The sequence below is a fragment of the Zeugodacus cucurbitae genome, chromosome X (genome assembly GCF_028554725.1).
Source record: "Zeugodacus cucurbitae isolate PBARC_wt_2022May chromosome X, idZeuCucr1.2, whole genome shotgun sequence".
NCBI lineage: Eukaryota > Metazoa > Arthropoda > Insecta > Diptera > Tephritidae > Zeugodacus > Zeugodacus cucurbitae.
The window spans coordinates 39,699-62,989 of record NC_071672.1 but is presented as its reverse complement, the minus strand read 5'-3'; the positions used below and the strand labels follow the sequence as shown (position 1 = coordinate 62,989).

At 37.6% G+C, this 23,291-nt stretch overlaps 2 protein-coding genes across 2 annotated transcripts; both read left to right on the top strand.

Annotated features, from left to right (window-relative positions):
- Positions 1-8,344: 8,344 nt before the first annotated feature.
- LOC128922956 (tigger transposable element-derived protein 1-like) lies at positions 8,345-9,124 on the top strand. The gene has a single exon (XM_054235382.1). It carries the CDS (start codon positions 8,345-8,347, stop codon positions 9,122-9,124), a length of 780 nt encoding a protein of 259 aa, XP_054091357.1.
- A 12,417-nt stretch (positions 9,125-21,541) lies between these two features.
- LOC128922955 (tigger transposable element-derived protein 1-like) lies at positions 21,542-23,044 on the top strand. Its single transcript, XM_054235381.1, has one exon. It carries the CDS (start codon positions 21,542-21,544, stop codon positions 23,042-23,044), a length of 1,503 nt encoding a protein of 500 aa, XP_054091356.1.
- The last annotated feature ends 247 nt before the right edge of the window (positions 23,045-23,291 follow it).

Genomic DNA, 23,291 nt, shown 5'->3' with positions numbered 1-23,291 from the left:
TCGTCTCCTTCAATCAACGAAAACGTTCAACAGCTATGCATTGCACACCAAATTGCATCATCTTTACTCAACAACAAAACATGCACCCAAAGCGCACAATTACACTGCCGCTCATGTCCTAACTTGAATGCAATGAACGGCAAAATACTATATCAAGAATGATAGAAGACAAGATTACGACAGACTGAAGCGTTCACGACCCACGAATGGGAATAGGCAACAGAAGAAATGTGAAACATAGTGAACCAAATTGAATAATGTGCAGATAAAATATCACAATGAACGTAATTCTTAAAATCTTCATTTATAAAATGATCCAATTCAATAATGCAAATTTATAATTAAAATTATATGTTTTGTTACGAAAAGTTCGCCATTTTGCCAACTTTTTTGTTGGTTGGAAAAGTGAAAAAAATTCTTTATATACGACTTTTTTGTACTATTGTTGTTTAATTCTGCCATTGTGGACTTCTTTTTCAAGTTAATACATTTTTCACTTAGAATTTTAAATAATAATTAAGCACTAGCACATGGTTCAAGCAGCTCACGACTTCCGGTTTTAGACCAAGTATCCTCTGGGTAGCCAACAGACATCCGTTTGAAGGCGAGCTAAAGTGAGAAGGCGAAGCCCGCTTATGCGGTTGTGCGTAGGGTTTGGGACCCACCACATAAAAACACCCCCCAATGAAAAATCTACGAAAGCCTCGGATGAGACACCCCCCTTTTGATGACGACCCCTGCAAACGTTTTAAGGATAATGATATAAGGGCATGCACCTGGAATGTCCGGACCCTTAATTGGGAAGGTGGCCCTGCCCAGCTGGTTGATGTCCTCATACGACTTAAGGCTGACATCACCGCCATCCAAGAAGTGCGATGGACGGGACAAGGACGGAAGAAGGTGGGTCCTTGTGACATCTACTACAGCGGCCATATAAAGGAGCGCAAATTTGGTGTTGGATTTGTGGTGGGAGAGAGACTCCGTCGCAGAGTCCTGGCATTCACCCCGGTGGATGAACGTCTAGCCACAATCCGCATCAAAGCGAGGTTCTTCAACATATCGCTGATTTGCGCCCACGCCCCAACGGAAGAGAAGGACGATGTGACCAAAGATGCTTTCTATGAGCGCCTAGAACGCACCTATGAGCGCTGCCCCCGCCACGATGTAAAAGTCGTGCTTGGTGATTTTAACGCCAGGGTGGGTAAAGAAGGTGTCTTTGGCACAACAGTCGGAAAATTCAGCCTCCATGACGAAACATCGCCAAACGGCCTGAGGCTGATCGACTTCGCTGGGGCCCGAAATATGGTCGTCTGTAGTACCAGATTCCAGCATAAGAAAATACATCAAGCTACTTGGCTGTCTCCTGATCGAAACACGCGGAACCAAATCGATCACGTTGTGATAGACGGAAGACATGTCTCCTGTGTTTTAGACGTGCGTACGCTCCGAGGACCAAATATAGACTCGGACCATTATCTGGTCGCAGCGAAGATACGCACCCGCCTCTGTGCAGCAAAGAATGCCCGTCAACAAACACAAGGAAGGTTCGACGTCGAAAAGCTGCAATCGCAACAGACAGCCACGAAATACTCTACTCGACTTGCACTCCTGCTCTCTGAGAGCACTCATCAGCATCTCGGTATAAGGGAACTGTGGAACGGCATCTCAAACTCACTGCGTACCGCTGCAGCCGAAACAATTGGTTTTCGGCAACGACAAAAAACAAGCTGGTACGATGAGGAGTGCCGTCTCGCAGCGGAGAGAAAACAGACTGCCTACCTCGCAACATTGCAAACGACCACAACACGTGCATGATGGGATAGATACCGAGAGCTGAAGAGGGAAGCGAGACGCATTTGCAGACAAAAAAAGAAAGAGGCCGAAATGCGTGTGTACGAAGAGCTTGAGAAGCTGGCAGACAGACGGAATGCTCGAAAATTTTATGAAAAAATGAAGCGACTTAACGAAGGTTTCAAGACCGGAGCATCCTCATGTAGAGACCAAGGTGGTAATCTGGTAACCGATGTCCAGGGCATACTGGGATTATGGAGGGAACACTTCTCCGACCTGCTGAATGGCAGTGAGAGTACAACACCAGGAGATGGCGAACCCGATCCCCCAATCGATGACGATGGAACAGATGTTCCATTACCCGACCATGAAGAAATTCGAATAGCAATTACCCGCTTGAAGAACAACAAAGCAGCGGGGGCCGATAGATTACCGGCAGAACTATTCAAATACGGCGGCGAAGAACTGATAAGGTGCATGCATCAGCTTCTTTGCAGAATATGGTCGGAAGAAAGCATGCCTGACGATTGGAATCTCAGTGTGCTCTGCCCAATCCATAAAAAGGGAGATCCCACAATCTGCGCCAATTACCGTGGGATCAGCCTCCTAAATATCGCATACAAGGTTCTATCGAGCGTATTGTGTGAAAGACTAAAGCCCACCGTCAACAAACTGATTGGACCTTATCAGTGTGGCTTTAGACCTGGAAAATCGACAACTGACCAGATATTCACCATGCGCCAAATCTTGGAAAATACCCGAGAAAAGAGGATCGACACACACCACCTTTTTGTCGATTTTAAAGCTGCTTTCGACAGCACGAAAAGGAGTTGCCTTTACGCCGCGATGTCTGAATTTGGTATCCCCGCAAAACTAATACGGCTGTATAAATTGACGTTGAGCAACACCAAAAGCTCCGTCATGATTGGGAAGGACCTCTCCGAGCCGTTCGATACCAAACGAGGTTTCAGACAAGGTGACTCACTATCGTGCGACTTCTTTAACCTGATGCTGGAAAAAATTATAAGAGCTGCAGAGCTAAACCGAGAAGGTACAATCTTCTACAAGAGTGTACAGCTCCTGGCGTACGCCGATGATATTGATATCATCGGAAGCAACAACCGCGCCGTTTGTTCTGCTTTTTCCCGCATGGATAAGGAGGCGAAGCGAATGGGTCTGGAGGTGAACGAGGACAAGACGAAATATCTCCTGTCATCAAACAAACAGTCGGCGCATTCGCGTCTTGGCTCCCACGTCACTGTTGACAGTCATAACTTCGAGGTCGTAGATAATTTCGTATACCTGGGAACCAGCATCAACAACACGAACAATGTCAGCCTCGAAATCCAGCGCAGAATAACTCTTGCCAACAGGTGCTACTTTGGACTGAGTAGGCAATTGAACAGTAAAGTCCTCTCTCGACGAACCAAAATCAAGCTCTACAAGTCACTTATCATTCCCGTCCTGCTTTACGGTGCAGAAGCTTGGACGATGTCAACATCAGATGAGACGACACTAGGAGTTTTCGAGAGGAAAATTTTGCGCAAGATTTATGGTCCTCAGAACATTGGCAACGGCGAATACCGCAGACGATGGATCGATGAGCTGTACGAGTTATACGACGACATTGACATAGTTCAGCGAATAAAAAGACAGCGGCTACGCTGGCTAGGTCATGTTGTCCGAATGGACGAAAACACTCCAGCCCTGAAAGTGTTCGATGCAGTACCCGCCGGAGGAAGCCGAGGAAGGGGAAGGCCTCCACTCCGTTGGAGGGACCAGGTAGAGAGCGACCTGGTTACACTTGGGATCTCCAACTGGCGCCGAACTGCAAAGGAGAGAGACAGGTGGCGCACTATCGTCGATTCGGCTATAACCGGCTAAACGGTTGCAACGCCAATCACATACATACTAGCTTTGACTTCAGCTCTTTGATTTGGTTTTATTGCTTTGTACCACCGTGCAATTTGTAAATTTGTCTTTTGTTTTTTGTGTTCTGGGTCGTGAAAGTTGTCACTCAACAGGAACTCAAAACCCAAAACAGCTACCTGTAAACGAATGTCGTAATCTTGTCTTCTATCATTCTTGTACTATATAGCATAAATAAACACCGCGCGTACAACTATTTTATTTTATTTTATGTATTCTTCATATTCTTTCGGTTGCGATTTCGGTTTCGCAGTACTTACTCCTGGTAGTGTACATAATCTCTAGGTAGTACTTACTCCTGGTAATGTACATACTCTCTGGGTAGTACCTTATTCCGAAATGTTTTCATAGTTGTTGTTGTCTTTTCCTTTTGTTATTCTTTTTTTCTTTTGTTGTTGTTGTTTTTGTAGTGTACGTATTTTGTGGTAGTTCCTACTCATGGTAGTGAACATACTTTCTAGGTAGTACTTATACCTAGTAGTGTGCATACTTTCTGGTAGTACTTACTCCTGGTAGTGCACATACTTTCTAGGTAGTACTTACTCCTGGTAGTGTACATACTTTGTTGTAGTATAGTAGTTTTCCGAAATAACGCACACATTAATTGCCAGGCATGTTCGTTACATCGAATTATTCTGGAAGGACTCTAAAATACGTGTGGTGGACCTTCGAACAAAGAAGGCAATCATTCGACGACCAATTCATAAGCTAGCACTTCTACCTTTTAGAAAGCCTTTCGACCAAAAATCAAACACAATTCAACATACTCGCCTCCTTCAATCAACGAATACGGTCAACAGCTATGCAATGCACACTAAATTGCATTATCTTTACTCAACAACAAAACATGCACACAAGGCGCACAATTACACTACAGCTCATGTCCTAACATGAATGCAATGAACGGCAAAATACTGTACTGCATAAATAAACACCGCGCGTACAACTATTTTATTTCATTTTATGTATTTTTTCGGTTTCGATTTCGGTTTCGTAGTACTTACTCCTGGTAGTGTATATAATCTCTAGGTAGTACTTACTCCTGGTAGTGTACATACTCTCTGGGTAGTACCTTACTCCTGACTGTTTTTATAGTTGTTGTTGTTTTTTTCCTTTTGTTATTCTTTTTTTCTTTTGTTGTTGTTTTTGTAGTGTACGTATTTTGTGGTAGTTCTTACCCATAGTGTACATACTTACTAGGTAGTACTTACATCTAGTAGTGTACATACTTTCTGGTAGTACTTACTTCTGGTAGTGTACATACTTTGTGGTAGTAAAGTAGTTTTCCGAAATAACGAACACATTAATTGCCAGGCCTGTTCGTTACATAGAATTTTTCGTTAATTCGGGTACTCACTTATAGGATAGCATTAACTCCGGGACATTTTATCATTAGTAGTGCACTAAGAGCACTCCCAGCGCGAAGATTTTCAGTTGGAATAAGCAGGTTACACAAATGGAATCAAATCACAAGCATTAAATAGTCGGAACAACCAAACATTAAAAATAACTCAATGGTCATCATCAATGAATATAATATACCATCACAAAAATGGCAAATTGAAAAAGTTTTAAACTGTATACCACGGAAGGACTCTAAAATACGTGTGGTGGACATGCGAACAACGAAGGGAATCATTCGACGACCAATTCATAAGCTAGCACTTCTACCTTTTTGAAAGCCTTTCGACCAAAAATCACACACAATTCAACATACTCGTCTCCTTCAATCAACGAAAACGTTCAACAGCTATGCATTGCACACCAAATTGCATCATCTTTACTCAACAACAAAACATGCACCCAAAGCGCACAATTACACTGCCGCTCATGTCCTAACTTGAATGCAATGAACGGCAAAATACTATATCAAGAATGATAGAAGACAAGACTACGACAGACTGAAGCGTTCACGACCCACGAATGGGAATAGGCAACAGAAGAAATGTGAAACATAGTGAACCAAATTGAATAATGTGCAGATAAAATATCACAATGAACGTAATTCTTAAAATCTTCATTTATAAAATGATCCAATTCAATAATGCAAATTTATAATTAAAATTATATGTTTTGTTACGAAAAGTTCGCCATTTTGCCAACTTTTTTGTTGGTTGGAAAAGTGAAAAAAATTCTTTATATACGACTTTTTTGTACTATTGTTGTTTAATTCTGCCATTGTGGACTTCTTTTTCAAGTTAATACATTTTTCACTTAGAATTTTAAATAATAATTAAGCACTAGCTTTGACTTCAGCTCTTTGTTTTGGTTTTATTGCTTTGTACCACCGTGCAATTTGTAAATTTGTCTTTTGTTTTTTGTGTTCTGGGTCGTGAAAGTTGTCACTCAACAGGAACTCAAAACCCAAAACAGCTACCTGTAAACGAATGTCGTAATCTTGTCTTCTATCATTCTTGTACTATATTGCATAAATAAACACCGCGCGTACAACTATTTTATTTTATTTTATGTATTCTTCATATTCTTTCGGTTGCGATTTCGGTTTCGCAGTACTTACTCCTGGTAGTGTACATAATCTCTAGGTAGTACTTACTCCTGGTAATGTACATACTCTCTGGGTAGTACCTTATTCCGAAATGTTTTCATAGTTGTTGTTGTCTTTTCCTTTTGTTATTCTTTTATTCTTTTGTTGTTGTTGTTTTTGTAGTGTACGTATTTTGTGGTAGTTCCTACTCATGGTAGTGAACATACTTTCTAGGTAGTACTTACACCTAGTAGTGTGCATACTTTCTGGTAGTACTTACTCCTGGTAGTGCACATACTTTCTAGGTAGTACTTACTCCTGGTAGTGTACATACTTTGTTGTAGTATAGTAGTTTTCCGAAATAACGAACACATTAATTGCCAGGCCTGTTCGTTACATCGAATTATTCTGGAAGGACTCTAAAATACGTGTGGTGGACATTCGAACAACGAAGAGAATCATTCGACGACCAATTCATAAGCTAGCACTTCTACCTTTTTGAAAGCCTTTCGACCAAAAATCACACACAATTCAACATACTCGCCTCCTTCAATCAACGAATACGGTCAACAGCTATGCAATGCACACTAAATTCTCTTTACACTTTGTTTTTGTTTTATTTTAAACAAATCATATTTAAAAACAAATCAAACACAATTCAACATACTCGCCTCCTTCAATCAACAAATACGTTCACCAGCTATGCCATGTACACCAATTTGGTGTACAACTACCAGGAGTAGTGTACAGTAATACCCCGACCTACGCTACCCCGTTTTACGCGAATTCGAAGATACGCGGTTTTTCATTTTGATTGCCGCGCGAATTAAGAATGCTATTTAGGCAATTCTAAAATATATATTTTACCAGGATATTACTCCTGGGTTTCTCTTTATTTAATATAAAGGTACATCTAACTATGTCTATGGTTTATATTAAACTAAGTTGAAGAACACACAGTGCGTCCGATACACTGTATTTATAGCTTTATACTGATGTAGCGTGGCGTGCTGTGATTCGTTGTTTTAGGTGGCATGATATTTGCTGTAGATTTTTGTGGCATGATGTTATCTCCCTTTGTTTGAATGTTCACGTTGTATATATAGGTGAAGGTATTAACTCGCGCATCGGCTCTCTCGCTCCGCCCACTCAGTGTTCAATTTGCGACAGGTTTAAACGTGTTCCGCGTGAAATTGTTTTAAGTGCGCAGTGCGTTTTACTTATAATTTCTAATTATGTCGTCTAAAAGAACGAAAAATGAGTCATTTGAGCCTAACAAGAAAAGAAAAACACTGTCTTTGGAGTGTAAACTGAATATAATTAAAGACTTTGAAGCAAAAATGAAAATTTGTGAATTGGCAAAGAAATTTGACCTACCGGAATCAACAGTCCGAACGGTTGTAAAAGGTAAAGAAAAAATTATGACCGCTGTGAAAGACTCTCAATCTTTGAATTCAAGTATCATCCGTAAGCGTCACGGTATTATCGCACAGATGGAAACATTGCTACAGTCATGGTGTGATAATCAAGTAAGAGTGAAAAATTGTCCTGTTGATCAAAATACAGTGTGCTTTCAAGCAAAGCAGATTTTTGAAAAACTAAAAGAAGAAGCTGGGGAGGCGGCTGAAAATGAAGTGTTTAAAGCTAGTAACGGCTGGTTCAGCCGATTTAAGAGTCGTTGTAATTGGCATAGCATCGCAGAGAGTGGAGAAGCGGCAAGCGCTGATAAAGAAACTGCATCTCTCTATCCAGAAAAACTCAAAACAATGATAGATAAAGGTGGCTACACTAGTCAAACTATTTTCAACGTAGATGAAACAGGTCTTTTTTGGAAGAAAATGCCTAAAAGAACTTTTATTGCGCGAGAAGAGAAAACTTTTCCAGGTTTTAAAGCCGCCAAGGATCGATTAACAGTGATGGTTGGTGCGAATGCAGCTGGAGATTGTAAATTAAAACCTCTCTTAGTTTATCGCTCAGAAAATCCAAGAGCCTTAAAAAATAAATCTAAAGCTGGTTTGCCTGTCATTTGGAAGTCTAATGCAAAAGCTTGGGTGACAGCTTCTCTTCAGCTGGTTTGGCCATCATTTTATTCCTGAAGTCGAACGTTACTGCCGATTAAAAGAAATCCCATTCAAAGTGATGCTACTAATTGACAATGCGCCAGGTCATCCTCCCGCAACTCTAATTAATTTCGATCCACGTGTGGAAGTTGTATTTTTGCCACCAAACACTACCAGCATGCTTCAACCAATGGACCAGGGAGTCATTAAAACATTTAAAGCTTACTACACAAGGCGGTCATTTGCACATCTACATGAAGCTATGAGACAAAACAATGAGCTTTCTGTTAAAGACTTTTGGAAGCAATTCAATGTTTTAGATGCTGTAAGAATTATTGGACAATCTTGGAATGAGGTTTCACAAAAAACTCTCAATGGTGTCTGGAAAAAACTGTGTCCATTTTTTTTCACCTCTGAAACCCAAGGAGAAACCATTTCAGATCCTGAACAAATCGATAGCATAATAGAAGAAGTGGTCGATATCGGCAAGCAATTAAATTTAGAGGTCGATAATGATGACGTTCAAGAATTGCTAGATTCACACAATCAAGAGCTAACAATTGACGACGTTATAGAAATGCGTAAGTATGAGCAAGATATTGACCAAACTGATTCGCTAGACCCAGTTGAATCGGTAAATCAAATGACAATTGCAAACTTAACAGAAGGGCTCAATTCAATTGAAAAGGGGTTACAAATTTTAGAAAAAATTGATTCTAATGAAGAACGCATTTCTACTACAAAACGAGGGATAAAAAAATTACTGGTATGCTACGAGGAAATTTTACGTGAAAAGAAGACAAATTTAACTCGTCAGGCAACACTGTTAGAATATATGAAGCCTTCGACATCAAAATAACTTCGGTTTAGCTTACTTTATTCATAACAATGTAATATTTTTTTACTATCCTACACTTTATTAAACATTTTTCTTCTAAATTATTGTTTTCTTTAAACTCTGGTCCCGATTAAACAAACTTTATATGTATTTATATGCAACGTTGAACCCCAACTTACGCGAATTCGACTTACACGGCAACCGTAAGTCCGGGGTATTACTGTACATACTCTCTGGGTAGTACCTTACTCCTGATTGTTTTTATAGTTGTTTTTGTTGTTTTTTTCCTTTTGTTATTCTTTTTTCTTTTGTTGTTGTTTTTGTAGTGTACGTATTTTGTGGTAGTTCTTACTCATGTTAGTGTACATACTTTGTGGTAGTAAAGTAGTTTTAAGAAATAACGAACACATTAATTGCCAGGCCTGTTCGTTACATCGAGTTTTTCGCTAATTCGGGTACTCACTTATAGGATAGCATTAACACCGGGACATTTTATCATTAGTAGTGCACTAAGAGCACTCCCAGCGCGAAGATTTTCAGTTGAAATATGAAACTTACACAAATGGAATCAAATCACAAGCATTAAACAGTCGGAACAACCAAACATCAAAAATAACTCAATGGTCATCATCAATGAATATAATATACCATCACAAAAATGGCAAATTGAAAAAGTTTTAAACTGTATACCACGGAAGGACTCTAAAATACGTGTGGTGGACATGCGAGCAACGAAGGGAATCATTCGACGACCAATTCATAAGCTAGCACTTCTACCTTTTTGAAAGCCTTTCGACCGAAAATCACACACAATTCAACATACTCGTCTCCTTCAATCAACGAAAATGTTCAACAGCTATGCATTGCACACCAAATTGCATCATCTTTACTCAACAACAAAACAAAGCGCACAATTACACTGCCGCTCATGTCCTAACTTGAATGCAATGAACGGCAAAATACTATATCAAGAATGATAGAAGACAAGATTACGACAGACTGAAGCGTTCACGACCCACGAATGGGAATAGGCAACAGAAGAAATGTGAAACATAGTGAACCAAATTGAATAATGTGCAGATAAAATATCACAATGAACGTAATTATTAAAATCTTCATTTATAAAATGATCCAATTCAATAATGCATATTTATAATTAAAATTATATGTTTTGTTACGAAAAGTTCGCCATTTTGCCAACTTTTTTGTTGGTTGGAAAAGTGAAAAAAATTCTTTATATACGACTTTTTTGTACTATTGTTGTTTAATTCTGCCATTGTGGACTTCTTTTTCAAGTTAATACATTTTTCACTTAGAATTTTAAATAATAATTAAGCACTAGCTTTGACTTCAGCTCTTTGTTTTGGTTTTATTGCTTTGTACCACCGTGCAATTTGTAAATTTGTCTTTTGTTTTTTGTGTTCTGGGTCGTGAAAGTTGTCACTCAACAGGAACTCAAAACCCAAAACAGCTACCTGTAAACGAATGTCGTAATCTTGTCTTCTATCATTCTTGTACTATATTGCATAAATAAACACCGCGCGTACAACTCTTTTATTTTATTTTATGTATTCTTCATATTCTTTCGGTTGCGATTTCGGTTTCGCATTACTTACTCCTGGTAGTGTACATAATCTCTAGGTAGTACTTACTCCTGGTAATGTACATACTCTCTGGGTAGTACCTTACTCCTGATTGTTTTTATAGTTGTTGTTGTTTTTGTTGTTTTTTTCCTTTTGTTATTCTTTTTTCTTTTGTTGTTGTTTTTGTAGTGTACGTATTTTGTGGTAGTTCTTACTCATGGTAGTGTACATACTTTGTGGTAGTAAAGTAGTTATCCGAAATAACTAACACATTAATTGCCAAGCCTGTTCGTTACATCGAGTTTTTCGTTAATTCGGGTACTCACTTATAGGATAGCATTAACACCGGGACATTTTATCATTAGTAGTGCACTAAGAGCACTCCCAGAGCGAAGATTTTCAGTTGAAATATGAAACTTACACAAATGGAATCAAATCACAAGCATTAAACAGTCGGAACAACCAAACATCAAAAACAACTCAATGGTCATCATCCATGAAGATAACTGTATACCACGGAAGGACTCTAAAATACGTGTGGTGGACATTCGAACAACGAAGAGAATCATTCGACGACCAATTCATAAGCTAGCACTTCTACCTTTTTGAAAGCCTTTCGACCAAAAACCACACACTATTCAACATACTCGCATCCTTCAAGCAACGAATACGTTCAACAGCTATGCAATGCACACTAAATTATCTTTACACTTTGTTTTTGTTTTTGCTTTTGTTTTATTTTAAACAAATCATATTTAAAAACAAATCAAACACAATTCAACATTCTCGCCTCCTTCAATCAACGAATACGTTCAACACCTATGCAATGCACATCAAATTGCATTATCTTTACTCAACAACAAAACATGCACACAAGGCGCACAATTACACTACAGCTCATGTCCTAACATGAATGCAATGAACGGCAAAATACTGTACTGCATAAATAAACACCGCGCGTACAACTATTTTATTTTATTTTATGTATTCTTTCGGTTTCGATTTCGGTTTCGTAGTACTTACTCCTGGTAGTGTATATAATCTCTAGGTAATACTTACTCCTGGTAGTGTACATACTCTCTGGGTAGTACCTTACTCCTGACTGTTTTTATAGTTGTTGTTGTTTTTTTCCTTTTGTTATTCTTTTTTTCTTTTGTTGTTGTTTTTGTAGTGTACGTATTTTGTGGTAGTTCTTACCCATAGTGTACATACTTACTAGGTAGTACTTACATCTAGTAGTGTACATACTTTCTGGTAGTACTTACTCCTGGTAGTGTACATACTTTGTGGTAGTAAAGTAGTTTTCCGAAATAACGAACACATTAATTGCCAGGCCTGTTCGTTACATAGAATTTTTCGTTAATTCGGGTACTCACTTATAGGATAGCATTAACTCCGGGACATTTTATCATTAGTAGTGCACTAAGAGCACTCCCAGCGCGAAGATTTTCAGTTGGAATAAGCAGGTTACACAAATGGAATCAAATCACAAGCATTAAATAGTCGGAACAACCAAACATTAAAAATAACTCAATGGTCATCATCAATGAATATAATATACCATCACAAAAATGGCAAATTGAAAAAGTTTTAAACTGTATACCACGGAAGGACTCTAAAATACGTGTGGTGGACATGCGAACAACGAAGGGAATCATTCGACGACCAATTCATAAGCTAGCACTTCTACCTTTTTGAAAGCCTTTCGACCAAAAATCACACACAATTCAACATACTCGTCTCCTTCAATCAACGAAAACGTTCAACAGCTATGCATTGCACACCAAATTGCATCATCTTTACTCAACAACAAAACATGCACCCAAAGCGCACAATTACACTGCCGCTCATGTCCTAACTTGAATGCAATGAACGGCAAAATACTATATCAAGAATGATAGAAGACAAGATTACGACAGACTGAAGCGTTCACGACCCACGAATGGGAATAGGCAACAGAAGAAATGTGAAACATAGTGAACCAAATTGAATAATGTGCAGATAAAATATCACAATGAACGTAATTCTTAAAATCTTCATTTATAAAATGATCCAATTCAATAATGCATATTTATAATTAAAAATATATGTTTTGTTACGAAAAGTTCGCCATTTTGCCAACTTTTTTGTTGGTTGGAAAAGTGAAAAAAATTCTTTATATACGACTTTTTTGTACTATTGTTGTTTAATTCTGCCATTGTGGACTTCTTTTTCAAGTTAATACATTTTTCACTTAGAATTTTAAATAATAATTAAGCACTAGCTTTGACTTCAGCTCTTTGTTTTGGTTTTATTGCTTTGTACCACCGTGCAATTTGTAAATTTGTCTTTTGTTTTTTGTGTTCTGGGTCGTGAAAGTTGTCACTCAACAGGAACTCAAAACCCAAAACAGCTACCTGTAAACGAATGTCGTAATCTTGTCTTCTATCATTCTTGTACTATATTGCATAAATAAACACCGCGCGTACAACTATTTTATTTTATTTTATGTATTCTTCATATTCTTTCGGTTGCGATTTCGGTTTCGCATTACTTACTCCTGGTAGTGTACATAATCTCTAGGTAGTACTTACTCCTGGTAATGTACATACTCTCTGGGTAGTACCTTATTCCGAAATGTTTTCATAGTTGTTGTTGTCTTTTCCTTTTGTTATTCTTTTTTTCTTTTGTTGTTGTTGTTTTTGTAGTGTACGTATTTTGTGGTAGTTCCTACTCATGGTAGTGCACATACTTTCTAGGTAGTACTTACTCCTGGTAGTGTACATACTTTGTTGTAGTATAGTAGTTTTCCGAAATAACGAACACATTAATTGCCAGGCCTGTTCGTTACATCGAATTATTCTGGAAGGACTCTAAAATACGTGTAGTGGATATTCGAACAAAGAAGGCAATCAATTCGACGACCAATTCATAAGCTAGCACTTCTACCTTTTAGAAAGCCTTTCGACCAAAAATCAAACACAATTCAACATACTCGCCTCCTTCAATCAACAAATACGTTCAACAGCTATTTTTTTTTTTTTTGTTTTATATTAGGGGGAAGCATCGAAAGCCGGAGTGCAGAACTTTAATCCGCTAAACCTAACCTACTCCCAACTCAAGACTCTCCCACGGAACCACCGGATTAAGTATGACTTCGTGGGAGTGACAAGACAATTTTAGGTCTCCTCTATGGCACGGACAGACAGACGCCTAACCTGTTGTACATGTCTCAGTTCTATCATAATTGAAGCTGCCGCTTCGCTAACATCTTTCCACTTATTTAGGGACTGGCACATAAGTGCCAGATCATATTTTAAAACAAATCAAACACAATTCAACATACTCGCCTCCTTCAATCAACAAATACGTTCACCAGCTATGCCATGTACACCAAATTGCATTATCTTTACTCAACAACAAAGCATACACGCAAAGCGCAAAATTACACTGCAGCTCATGTCCTAACATGAATGCAATGATCGGCAAAATACAATTTTGCATAAATAAACACCGCGCGTACAACTACCAGGAGTAGTACTTACTCCTGGTAGTGTACATACTCTCTGGGTAGTACCTTACTCCTGATTGTTTTTATAGTTGTTGTTGTTTTTGTTGTTTTTTCCTTTTGTTATTCTTTTTTCTTTTGTTGTTGTTTTTGTAGTGTACGTATTTTGTGGTAGTTCTTACTCATGGTAGTGTACATACTTTGTGGTAGTAAAGTAGTTATCCGAAATAACTAACACATTAATTGCCAAGCCTGTTCGTTACATCGAGTTTTTCGTTAATTCGGGTACTCACTTATAGGATAGCATTAACACCGGGACATTTTATCATTAGTAGTGCACTAAGAGCACTCCCAGAGCGAAGATTTTCAGTTGAAATATGAAACTTACACAAATGGAATCAAATCACAAGCATTAAACAGTCGGAACAACCAAACATCAAAAACAACTCAATGGTCATCATCCATGAAGATAACTGTATACCACGGAAGGACTCTAAAATACGTGTGGTGGACATTCGAACAACGAAGAGAATCATTCGACGACCAATTCATAAGCTAGCACTTCTACCTTTTTGAAAGCCTTTCGACCAAAAACCACACACTATTCAACATACTCGCCTCCTTCAAGCAACGAATACGTTCAACAGCTATGCAATGCACACTAAATTATCTTTACACTTTGTTTTTGTTTTTGCTTTTGTTTTATTTTAAACAAATCATATTTAAAAACAAATCAAACACAATTCAACATTCTCGCCTCCTTCAATCAACGAATACGTTCAACACCTATGCAATGCACACCAAATTGCATTATCTTTACTCAACAACAAAACATGCACACAAGGCGCACAATTACACTACAGCTCATGTCCTAACATGAATGCAATGAACGGCAAAATACTGTACTGCATAAATAAACACCGCGCGTACAACTATTTTATTTCATTTTATGTATTCTTTCGGTTTCGATTTCGGTTTCGTAGTACTTACTCCTGGTAGTGTATATAATCTCTAGGTAGTACTTACTCCTGGTAGTGTACATACTCTCTGGGTAGTACCTTACTCCTGACTGTTTTTATAGTTGTTGTTGTTTTTTTCCTTTTGTTATTCTTTTTTTCTTTTGTTGTTGTTTTTGTAGTGTACGTATTTTGTGGTAGTTCTTACCCATAGTGTACATACTTACTAGGTAGTACTTACATCTAGTAGTGTACATACTTTCTGGTAGTACTTACTTCTGGTAGTGTACATACTTTGTGGTAGTAAAGTAGTTTTCCGAAATAACGAACACATTAATTGCCAGGCCTGTTCGTTACATAGAATTTTTCGTTAATTCGGGTACTCACTTATAGGATAGCATTAACTCCGGGACATTTTATCATTAGTAGTGCACTAAGAGCACTCCCAGCGCGAAGATTTTCAGTTGGAATAAGCAGGTTACACAAATGGAATCAAATCACAAGCATTAAATAGTCGGAACAACCAAACATTAAAAATAACTCAATGGTCATCATCAATGAATATAATATACCATCACAAAAATGGCAAATTGAAAAAGTTTTAAACTGTATACCACGGAAGGACTCTAAAATACGTGTGGTGGACATGCGAACAACGAAGGGAATCATTCGACGACCAATTCATAAGCTAGCACTTCTACCTTTTTGAAAGCCTTTCGACCAAAAATCACACACAATTCAACATACTCGTCTCCTTCAATCAACGAAAACGTTCAACAGCTATGCATTGCACACCAAATTGCATCATCTTTACTCAACAACAAAACATGCACCCAAAGCGCACAATTACACTGCCGCTCATGTCCTAACTTGAATGCAATGAACGGCAAAATACTATATCAAGAATGATAGAAGACAAGATTACGACAGACTGAAGCGTTCACGACCCACGAATGGGAATAGGCAACAGAAGAAATGTGAAACATAGTGAACCAAATTGAATAATGTGCAGATAAAATATCACAATGAACGTAATTCTTAAAATCTTCATTTATAAAATGATCCAATTCAATAATGCATATTTATAATTAAAATTATATGTTTTGTTACGAAAAGTTCGCCATTTTGCCAACTTTTTTGTTGGTTGGAAAAGTGAAAAAAATTCTTTATATACGACTTTTTGTACTATTGTTGTTTAATTCTGCCATTGTGGACTTCTTTTTCAAGTTAATACATTTTTCACTTATAATTTTAAATAATAATTAAGCACTAGCTTTGACTTCAGCTCTTTGTTTTGGTTTTATTGCTTTGTACCACCGTGCAATTTGTAAATTTGTCTTTTGTTTTTTGTGTTCTGGGTCGTGAAAGTTGTCACTCAACAGGAACTCAAAACCCAAAACAGCTACCTGTAAACGAATGCCGTAATCTTTTCTTCTATCATTCTTGTACTATATTGCATAAATAAACACCGCGCGTACAACTATTTTATTTTACTTTATGGATTCTTCATATTCTTTCGGTTTCGATTTCGGTTTCGCAGTACTTACTCCTGGTAGTGTACATAATCTCTAGGTAGTACTTACTCCTGGTAATGTACATACTCGCTGGGTAGTACCTTATTCCGAAATGTTTTCATAGTTGTTGTTGTCTTTTCCTTTTGTTATTCTTTTTTTCTTTTGTTATTGTTGTTTTTGTAGTGTACGTATTTTGTGGTAGTTCCTACTCATGGTAGTGAACATACTTCCTAGGTAGTACTTACACCTAGTAGTGTGCATACTTTCTGGTAGTACTTACTCATGGTAGTGCACATACTTTCTAGGTAGTACTTACTCCTGGTAGTGTACATACTTTGTTGTAGTATAGTAGTTTTCCGAAATAACGAACACATTAATTGCCAGGCCTGTCGTTACATCGAATTATTCTGGAAGGACTCTAAAATACGTGTGGTGGACATTCGAACAAAGAAGGCAATCATTCGACGACCAATTCATAAGCTAGCATTTCTACCTTTTAGAAAGCCTTTCGACCAAAAATCAAACACAATTCAACATACTCGCCTCCTTCAATCAACGAATACGTTCAACAACTATTTTTTTTTTGTTTATATATTAGGGGGAAGCATCGAAAGCCGGAGTGCGGAACTTTAATCCGCTAAACCTAACCTACTCCCAACTCAAGACTCTCCCACGGAACCACCGGATTAAGTATGACTTCGTGGGAGTGACAAGACAATTTTAGGTCTCCTCTATGGCACGGACAGACAGACGCCTAACCTGTTGTACATGTCTCAGTTCTATCATAATTGAAGCTGCCGCTTCGCTAACATCTTTCCACTTATTTGGGGACTGGCACATAAGTGCCAGATCATATTTTAAAACAATCAAACAAAATTCAACATACTCGCCTCCTTCAATCAACAAATACGTTCACCAGCTATGCCATGTACACCAAATTGCATTATCTTTACTCAATAACAAAGCATACACACAAAGCGCTCAATTACACTGCAGCTCATGTCCTAACATGGATGCAATGATCGGCAAAATACTATTTTGCATAAATAAACACTGCGCGTACAACTACCAGGAGTAGTACTTACTCCTGGTAGTGTACATACTCTCTGGGTAGTACCTTACTCCTGATTGTTTTTATAGTTGTTGTTGTTTTTTTCCTTTTGTTATTCTTTTTTCTTTTGTTGTTGTTTTTGTAGTGTACGTATTTTGTGGTAGTAAAGTAGTTATCCGAAATAACTAACACATTAATTGCCAGGCCTGTTCGTTACATCGAGTTTTTCGTTAATTCGGGTACTCACTTATAGGATAGCATTAACACCGGGACATTTTATCATTAGTAGTGCACTAAGAGCACTCCCAGAGCGAAGATTTTCACTTGAAATATGAAACTTACACAAATGGAATCAAATCACAAGCATTAAACAGTCAGAACAACCAAACATCAAAAACAACTTAATGGTCATCATCCATGAAGATAACTGTATACCACGGAAGGACTCTAAAATACGTGTGGTGGACATTCGAACAACGAAGAGAATCATTCGACGACCAATTCATAAGCTAGCTCTTCTACCTTTTTGAAAGCCTTTCGACCAAAAATCACACACTATTCAACATACTCGCCTCCTTCAAGCAACGAATACGTTCAACAGCTATGCAATGCACACTAAATTATCTTTACACTTTGTTTTTGTTTTTGCTTTTGTTTTATTTTAAACAAATCATATTTAAAAACAAATCAAACACAATTCAACATTCTCGCCTCCTTCAATCAACGACTACGTTCAACACCTATGCAATGCACACCAAATTGCATTATCTTTACTCAACAACAAAACATGCACACAAGGCGCACAATTACACTACAGCTCATGTCCTAACATGAATGCAATGAACGGCAAAATACTGTACTGCATAAATAAACACCGCGCGTACAACTATTTTATTTTATTTTATGTATTCTTTCGGTTTCGATTTCGGTTTCGTAGTACTTACTCCTGGTAGTGTATATAATCTCTAGGTAGTACTTACTCCTGGTAGTGTACATACTCTCTGGGTAGTACCTTACTCCTGACTGTTTTTATAGTTGTTGTTGTTTTTTTCCTTTTGTTATTCTTTTTTTCTTTTGTTGTTGTTTTTGTAGTGTACGTATTTTGTGGTAGTTCTTACCCATAGTGTACATACTTACTAGGTAGTACTTACATCTAGTAGTGTACATACTTTCTGGTAGTACTTACTCCTGGTAGTGTACATACTTTGTGGTAGTAAAGTAGTTTTCCGAAATAACGAACACATTAATTGCCAGGCCTGTTCGTTACATAGAATTTTTCGTTAATTCGGGTACTCACTTATAGGATAGCATTAACTCCGGGACATTTTATCATTAGTAGTGCACTAAGAGCACTCCCAGCGCGAAGATTTTCAGTTGGAATAAGCAGGTTACACAAATGGAATCAAATCACAAGCATTAAATAGTCGGAACAACCAAACATTAAAAATAACTCAATGGTCATCATCAATGAATATAATATACCATCACAAAAATGGCAAATTGAAAAAGTTTTAAACTGTATACCACGGAAGGACTCTAAAATACGTGTGGTGGACATGCGAACAACGAAGGGAATCATTCGACGACCAATTCATAAGCTAGCACTTCTACCTTTTTGAAAGCCTTTCGACCAAAAATCACACACAATTCAACATACTCGTCTCCTTCAATCAACGAAAACGTTCAACAGCTATGCATTGCACACCAAATTGCATCATCTTTACTCAACAACAGAACAAAGCGCACAATTACACTGCCGCTCATGTCCTAACTTGAATGCAATGAACGGCAAAATACTATATCAAGAATGGTAGAAGACAAGATTACGACAGACTGAAGCGTTCACGACCCACGAATGGGAATAGGCAACAGAAGAAATGTGAAACATAGTGAACCAAATTGAATAATGTGCAGATAAAATATCACAATGAACGTAATTCTTAAAATCTTCATTTATAAAATGATCCAATTCAATAATGCATATTTATAATTAAAATTATATGTTTTGTTACGAAAAGTTCGCCATTTTGCCAACTTTTTTGTTGGTTGGAAAAGTGGAAAAAATTCTTTATATACGACTTTTTTGTACTATTGTTGTTTAATTCTGCCATTGTGGACTTCTTTTTCAAGTTAATACATTTTTCACTTAGAATTTTAAATAATAATTAAGCACTAGCTTTGACTTCAGCTCTTTGTTTTGGTTTTATTGCTTTGTACCACCGTGCAATTTGTAAATTTGTCTTTTGTTTTTTGTGTTCTGGGTCGTGAAAGTTGTCACTCAACAGGAACTCAAAACCCAAAACAGCTACCTGTAAACGAATGTCGTAATCTTGTCTTCTATCATTCTTGTACTATATTGCATAAATAAACACCGCGCGTACAACTATTTTATTTTATTTTATGTATTCTTCATATTCTTTCGGTTGCGATTTCGGTTTCGCAGTACTTACTCCTGGTAGTGTACATAATCTCTAGGTAGTACTTACTCCTGGTAATGTACATACTCTCTGGGTAGTACCTTATTCCGAAATGTTTTCATAGTTGTTGTTGTCTTTTCCTTTTGTTATTCTTTTATTCTTTTGTTGTTGTTGTTTTTGTAGTGTACGTATTTTGTGGTAGTTCCTACTCATGGTAGTGAACATACTTTCTAGGTAGTACTTACACCTAGTAGTGTGCATACTTTCTGGTAGTACTTACTCCTGGTAGTGCACATACTTTCTAGGTAGTACTTACTCCTGGTAGTGTACATACTTTGTTGTAGTATAGTAGTTTTCCGAAATAACGAACACATTAATTGCCAGGCCTGTTCGTTACATCGAATTATTCTGGAAGGACTCTAAAATACGTGTGGTGGACATTCGAACAACGAAGAGAATCATTCGACGACCAATTCATAAGCTAGCACTTCTACCTTTTTGAAAGCCTTTCGACCAAAAATCACACACAATTCAACATACTCGCCTCCTTCAATCAACGAATACGGTCAACAGCTATGCAATGCACACTAAATTCTCTTTACACTTTGTTTTTGTTTTATTGTAAATAAATCATATTTAAAAACAAATCAAACACAATTCAACATACTCGCCTCCTTCAATCAACAAATACGTTCACCAGCTATGCCATGTACACCAATTTGGTGTACAACTACCAGGAGTAGTGTACAGTAATACCCCGACCTACGCTACCCCGTTTTACGCGAATTCGAAGATACGCGGTTTTTCATTTTGATTGCCGCGCGAATTAAGAATGCTATTTAGGCAATTCTAAAATATATATTTTACCAGGATATTACTCCTGGGTTTCTCTTTATTTAATATAAAGGTATTATAAAATACATCTAACTATGTCTATGGTTTATATTAAACTAAGTTGAAGAACACACAGTGCGTCCGATACACTGTATTTATAGCTTTATACTGATGTAGCGTGGCGTGCTGTGATTCGTTGTTTTAGGTGGCATGATATTTGCTGTTGATTCTTGTGGCATGATGTTATCTCCCTTTGTTTGAATGTTCACGTTGTATATATAGGTGAAGGTATTAACTCGCGCATCGGCTCTCTCGCTCCGCCCACTCAGTGTTCAATTTGCGACAGGTTTAAACGTGTTCCGCGTGAAATTGTTTTAAGTGCGCAGTGCGTTTTATTTATAATTTCTAATTATGTCGTCTAAAAGAACGAAAAATGAGTCATTTGAGCCTAACAAGAAAAGAAAAACACTGTCTTTGGAGTGTAAACTGAATATAATTAAAGACTTTGAAGCAAAAATGAAAATTTGTGAATTGGCAAAGAAATTGACCTACCGGAATCAACAGTCCGAACGGTTGTAAAAGGTAAAGAAAAAATTATGACCGCTGTGAAAGACTCTCAATCTTTGAATTCAAGTATCATCAGTAAGCGTCACGGTATTATCGCACAGATGGAAACATTGCTACAGTCATGGTGTGATAATCAAGTAAGAGTGAAAAATTGTCCTGTTGATCAAAATACAGTGTGCTTTCAAGCAAAGCAGATTTTTGAAAAACTAAAAGAAGAAGCTGGGGAGGCGGCTGAAAATGAAGTGTTTAAAGCTAGTAACGGCTGGTTCAGCCGATTTAAGAGTCGTTGTAATTGGCATAGCATCGCAGAGAGTGGAGAAGCGGCAAGCGCTGATAAAGAAACTGCATCTCTCTATCCAGAAAAACTCAAAACAATGATAGATGAAGGTGGCTACACTAGTCAAACTATTTTCAACGTAGATGAAACAGGTCTTTTTTGGAAGAAAATGCCTAAAAGAACTTTTATTGCGCGTGAAGAGAAAACTTTTCCAGGTTTTAAAGCCGCCAAGGATCGATTAACAGTGATGGTTGGTGCGAATGCAGCTGGAGATTGTAAATTAAAACCTCTCTTAGTTTATCGCTCAGAAAATCCAAGAGCCTTAAAAAATAAATCTAAAGCTGGTTTGCCTGTCATTTGGAAGTCTAATGCAAAAGTTTGGGTGACAGCTTCTCTTTTTGAAGACTGGTTTGGCCATCATTTTATTCCTGAAGTCGAACGTTACTGCCGATTAAAAGAAATCCCATTCAAAGTGATGCTACTAATTGACAATGCGCCAGGTCATCCTCCCGCAACTCTAATTAATTTCGATCCACGTGTGGAAGTTGTATTTTTGCCACCAAACACTACCAGCTTGCTTCAACCAATGGACCAGGGAGTCATTAAAACATTTAAAGCTTACTACACAAGGCGGTCATTTGCACATCTACATGAAGCTATGAGACAAAACAATGAGCTTTCTGTTAAAGACTTTTGGAAGCAATTCAATGTTTTAGATGCTGTAAGAATTATTGGACAATCTTGGAATGAGGTTTCACAAAAAACTCTCAATGGTGTCTGGAAAAAACTGTGTCCATTTTTTTTCACCTCTGAAACCCAAGGAGAAACCATTTCAGATCCTGAACAAATCGATAGCATAATAGAAGAAGTGGTCGATATCGGCAAGCAATTAAATTTAGAGGTCGATAATGATGACGTTCAAGAATTGCTAGATTCACACAATCAAGAGCTAACAATTGACGACGTTATAGAAATGCGTAAGTATGAGCAAGATATTGACCAAACTGATTCGCTAGACCCAGTTGAATCGGTAAATCAAATGACAATTGCAAACTTAACAGAAGGGCTCAATTCAATTGAAAAGGGGTTACAAATTTTAGAAAAAATTGATTCTAATGAAGAACGCATTTCTACTACAAAACGAGGGATAAAAAAATTACTGGTATGCTACGAGGAAATTTTACGTGAAAAGAAGACAAATTTAACTCGTCAGGCAACACTGTTAGAATATATGAAGCCTTCGACATCAAAATAACTTCGGTTTAGCTTACTTTATTCATAACAATGTAATATTTTTTTATTATCCTACACTTTATTAAACATTTTTCTTCTAAATTATTGTTTTCTTTAAACTCTGGTCCCGATTAAACAAACTTTATATGTATTTATATGCAACGTTGAACCCCAACTTACGCGAATTCGACTTACACGGCAACCGTAAGTCCGGGGTATTACTGTACATACTCTCTGGGTAGTACCTTACTCCTGATTGTTTTTATAGT

Bases quoted from the DNA above. Each gene is read 5' to 3' on its own strand.
- LOC128922956 (XM_054235382.1), top strand. From the start codon at position 8,345: ATGCTACTAATTGACAATGCGCCAGGTCATCCTCCCGCAACTCTAATT.
- LOC128922955 (XM_054235381.1), top strand. From the start codon at position 21,542: ATGACCGCTGTGAAAGACTCTCAATCTTTGAATTCAAGTATCATCAGT.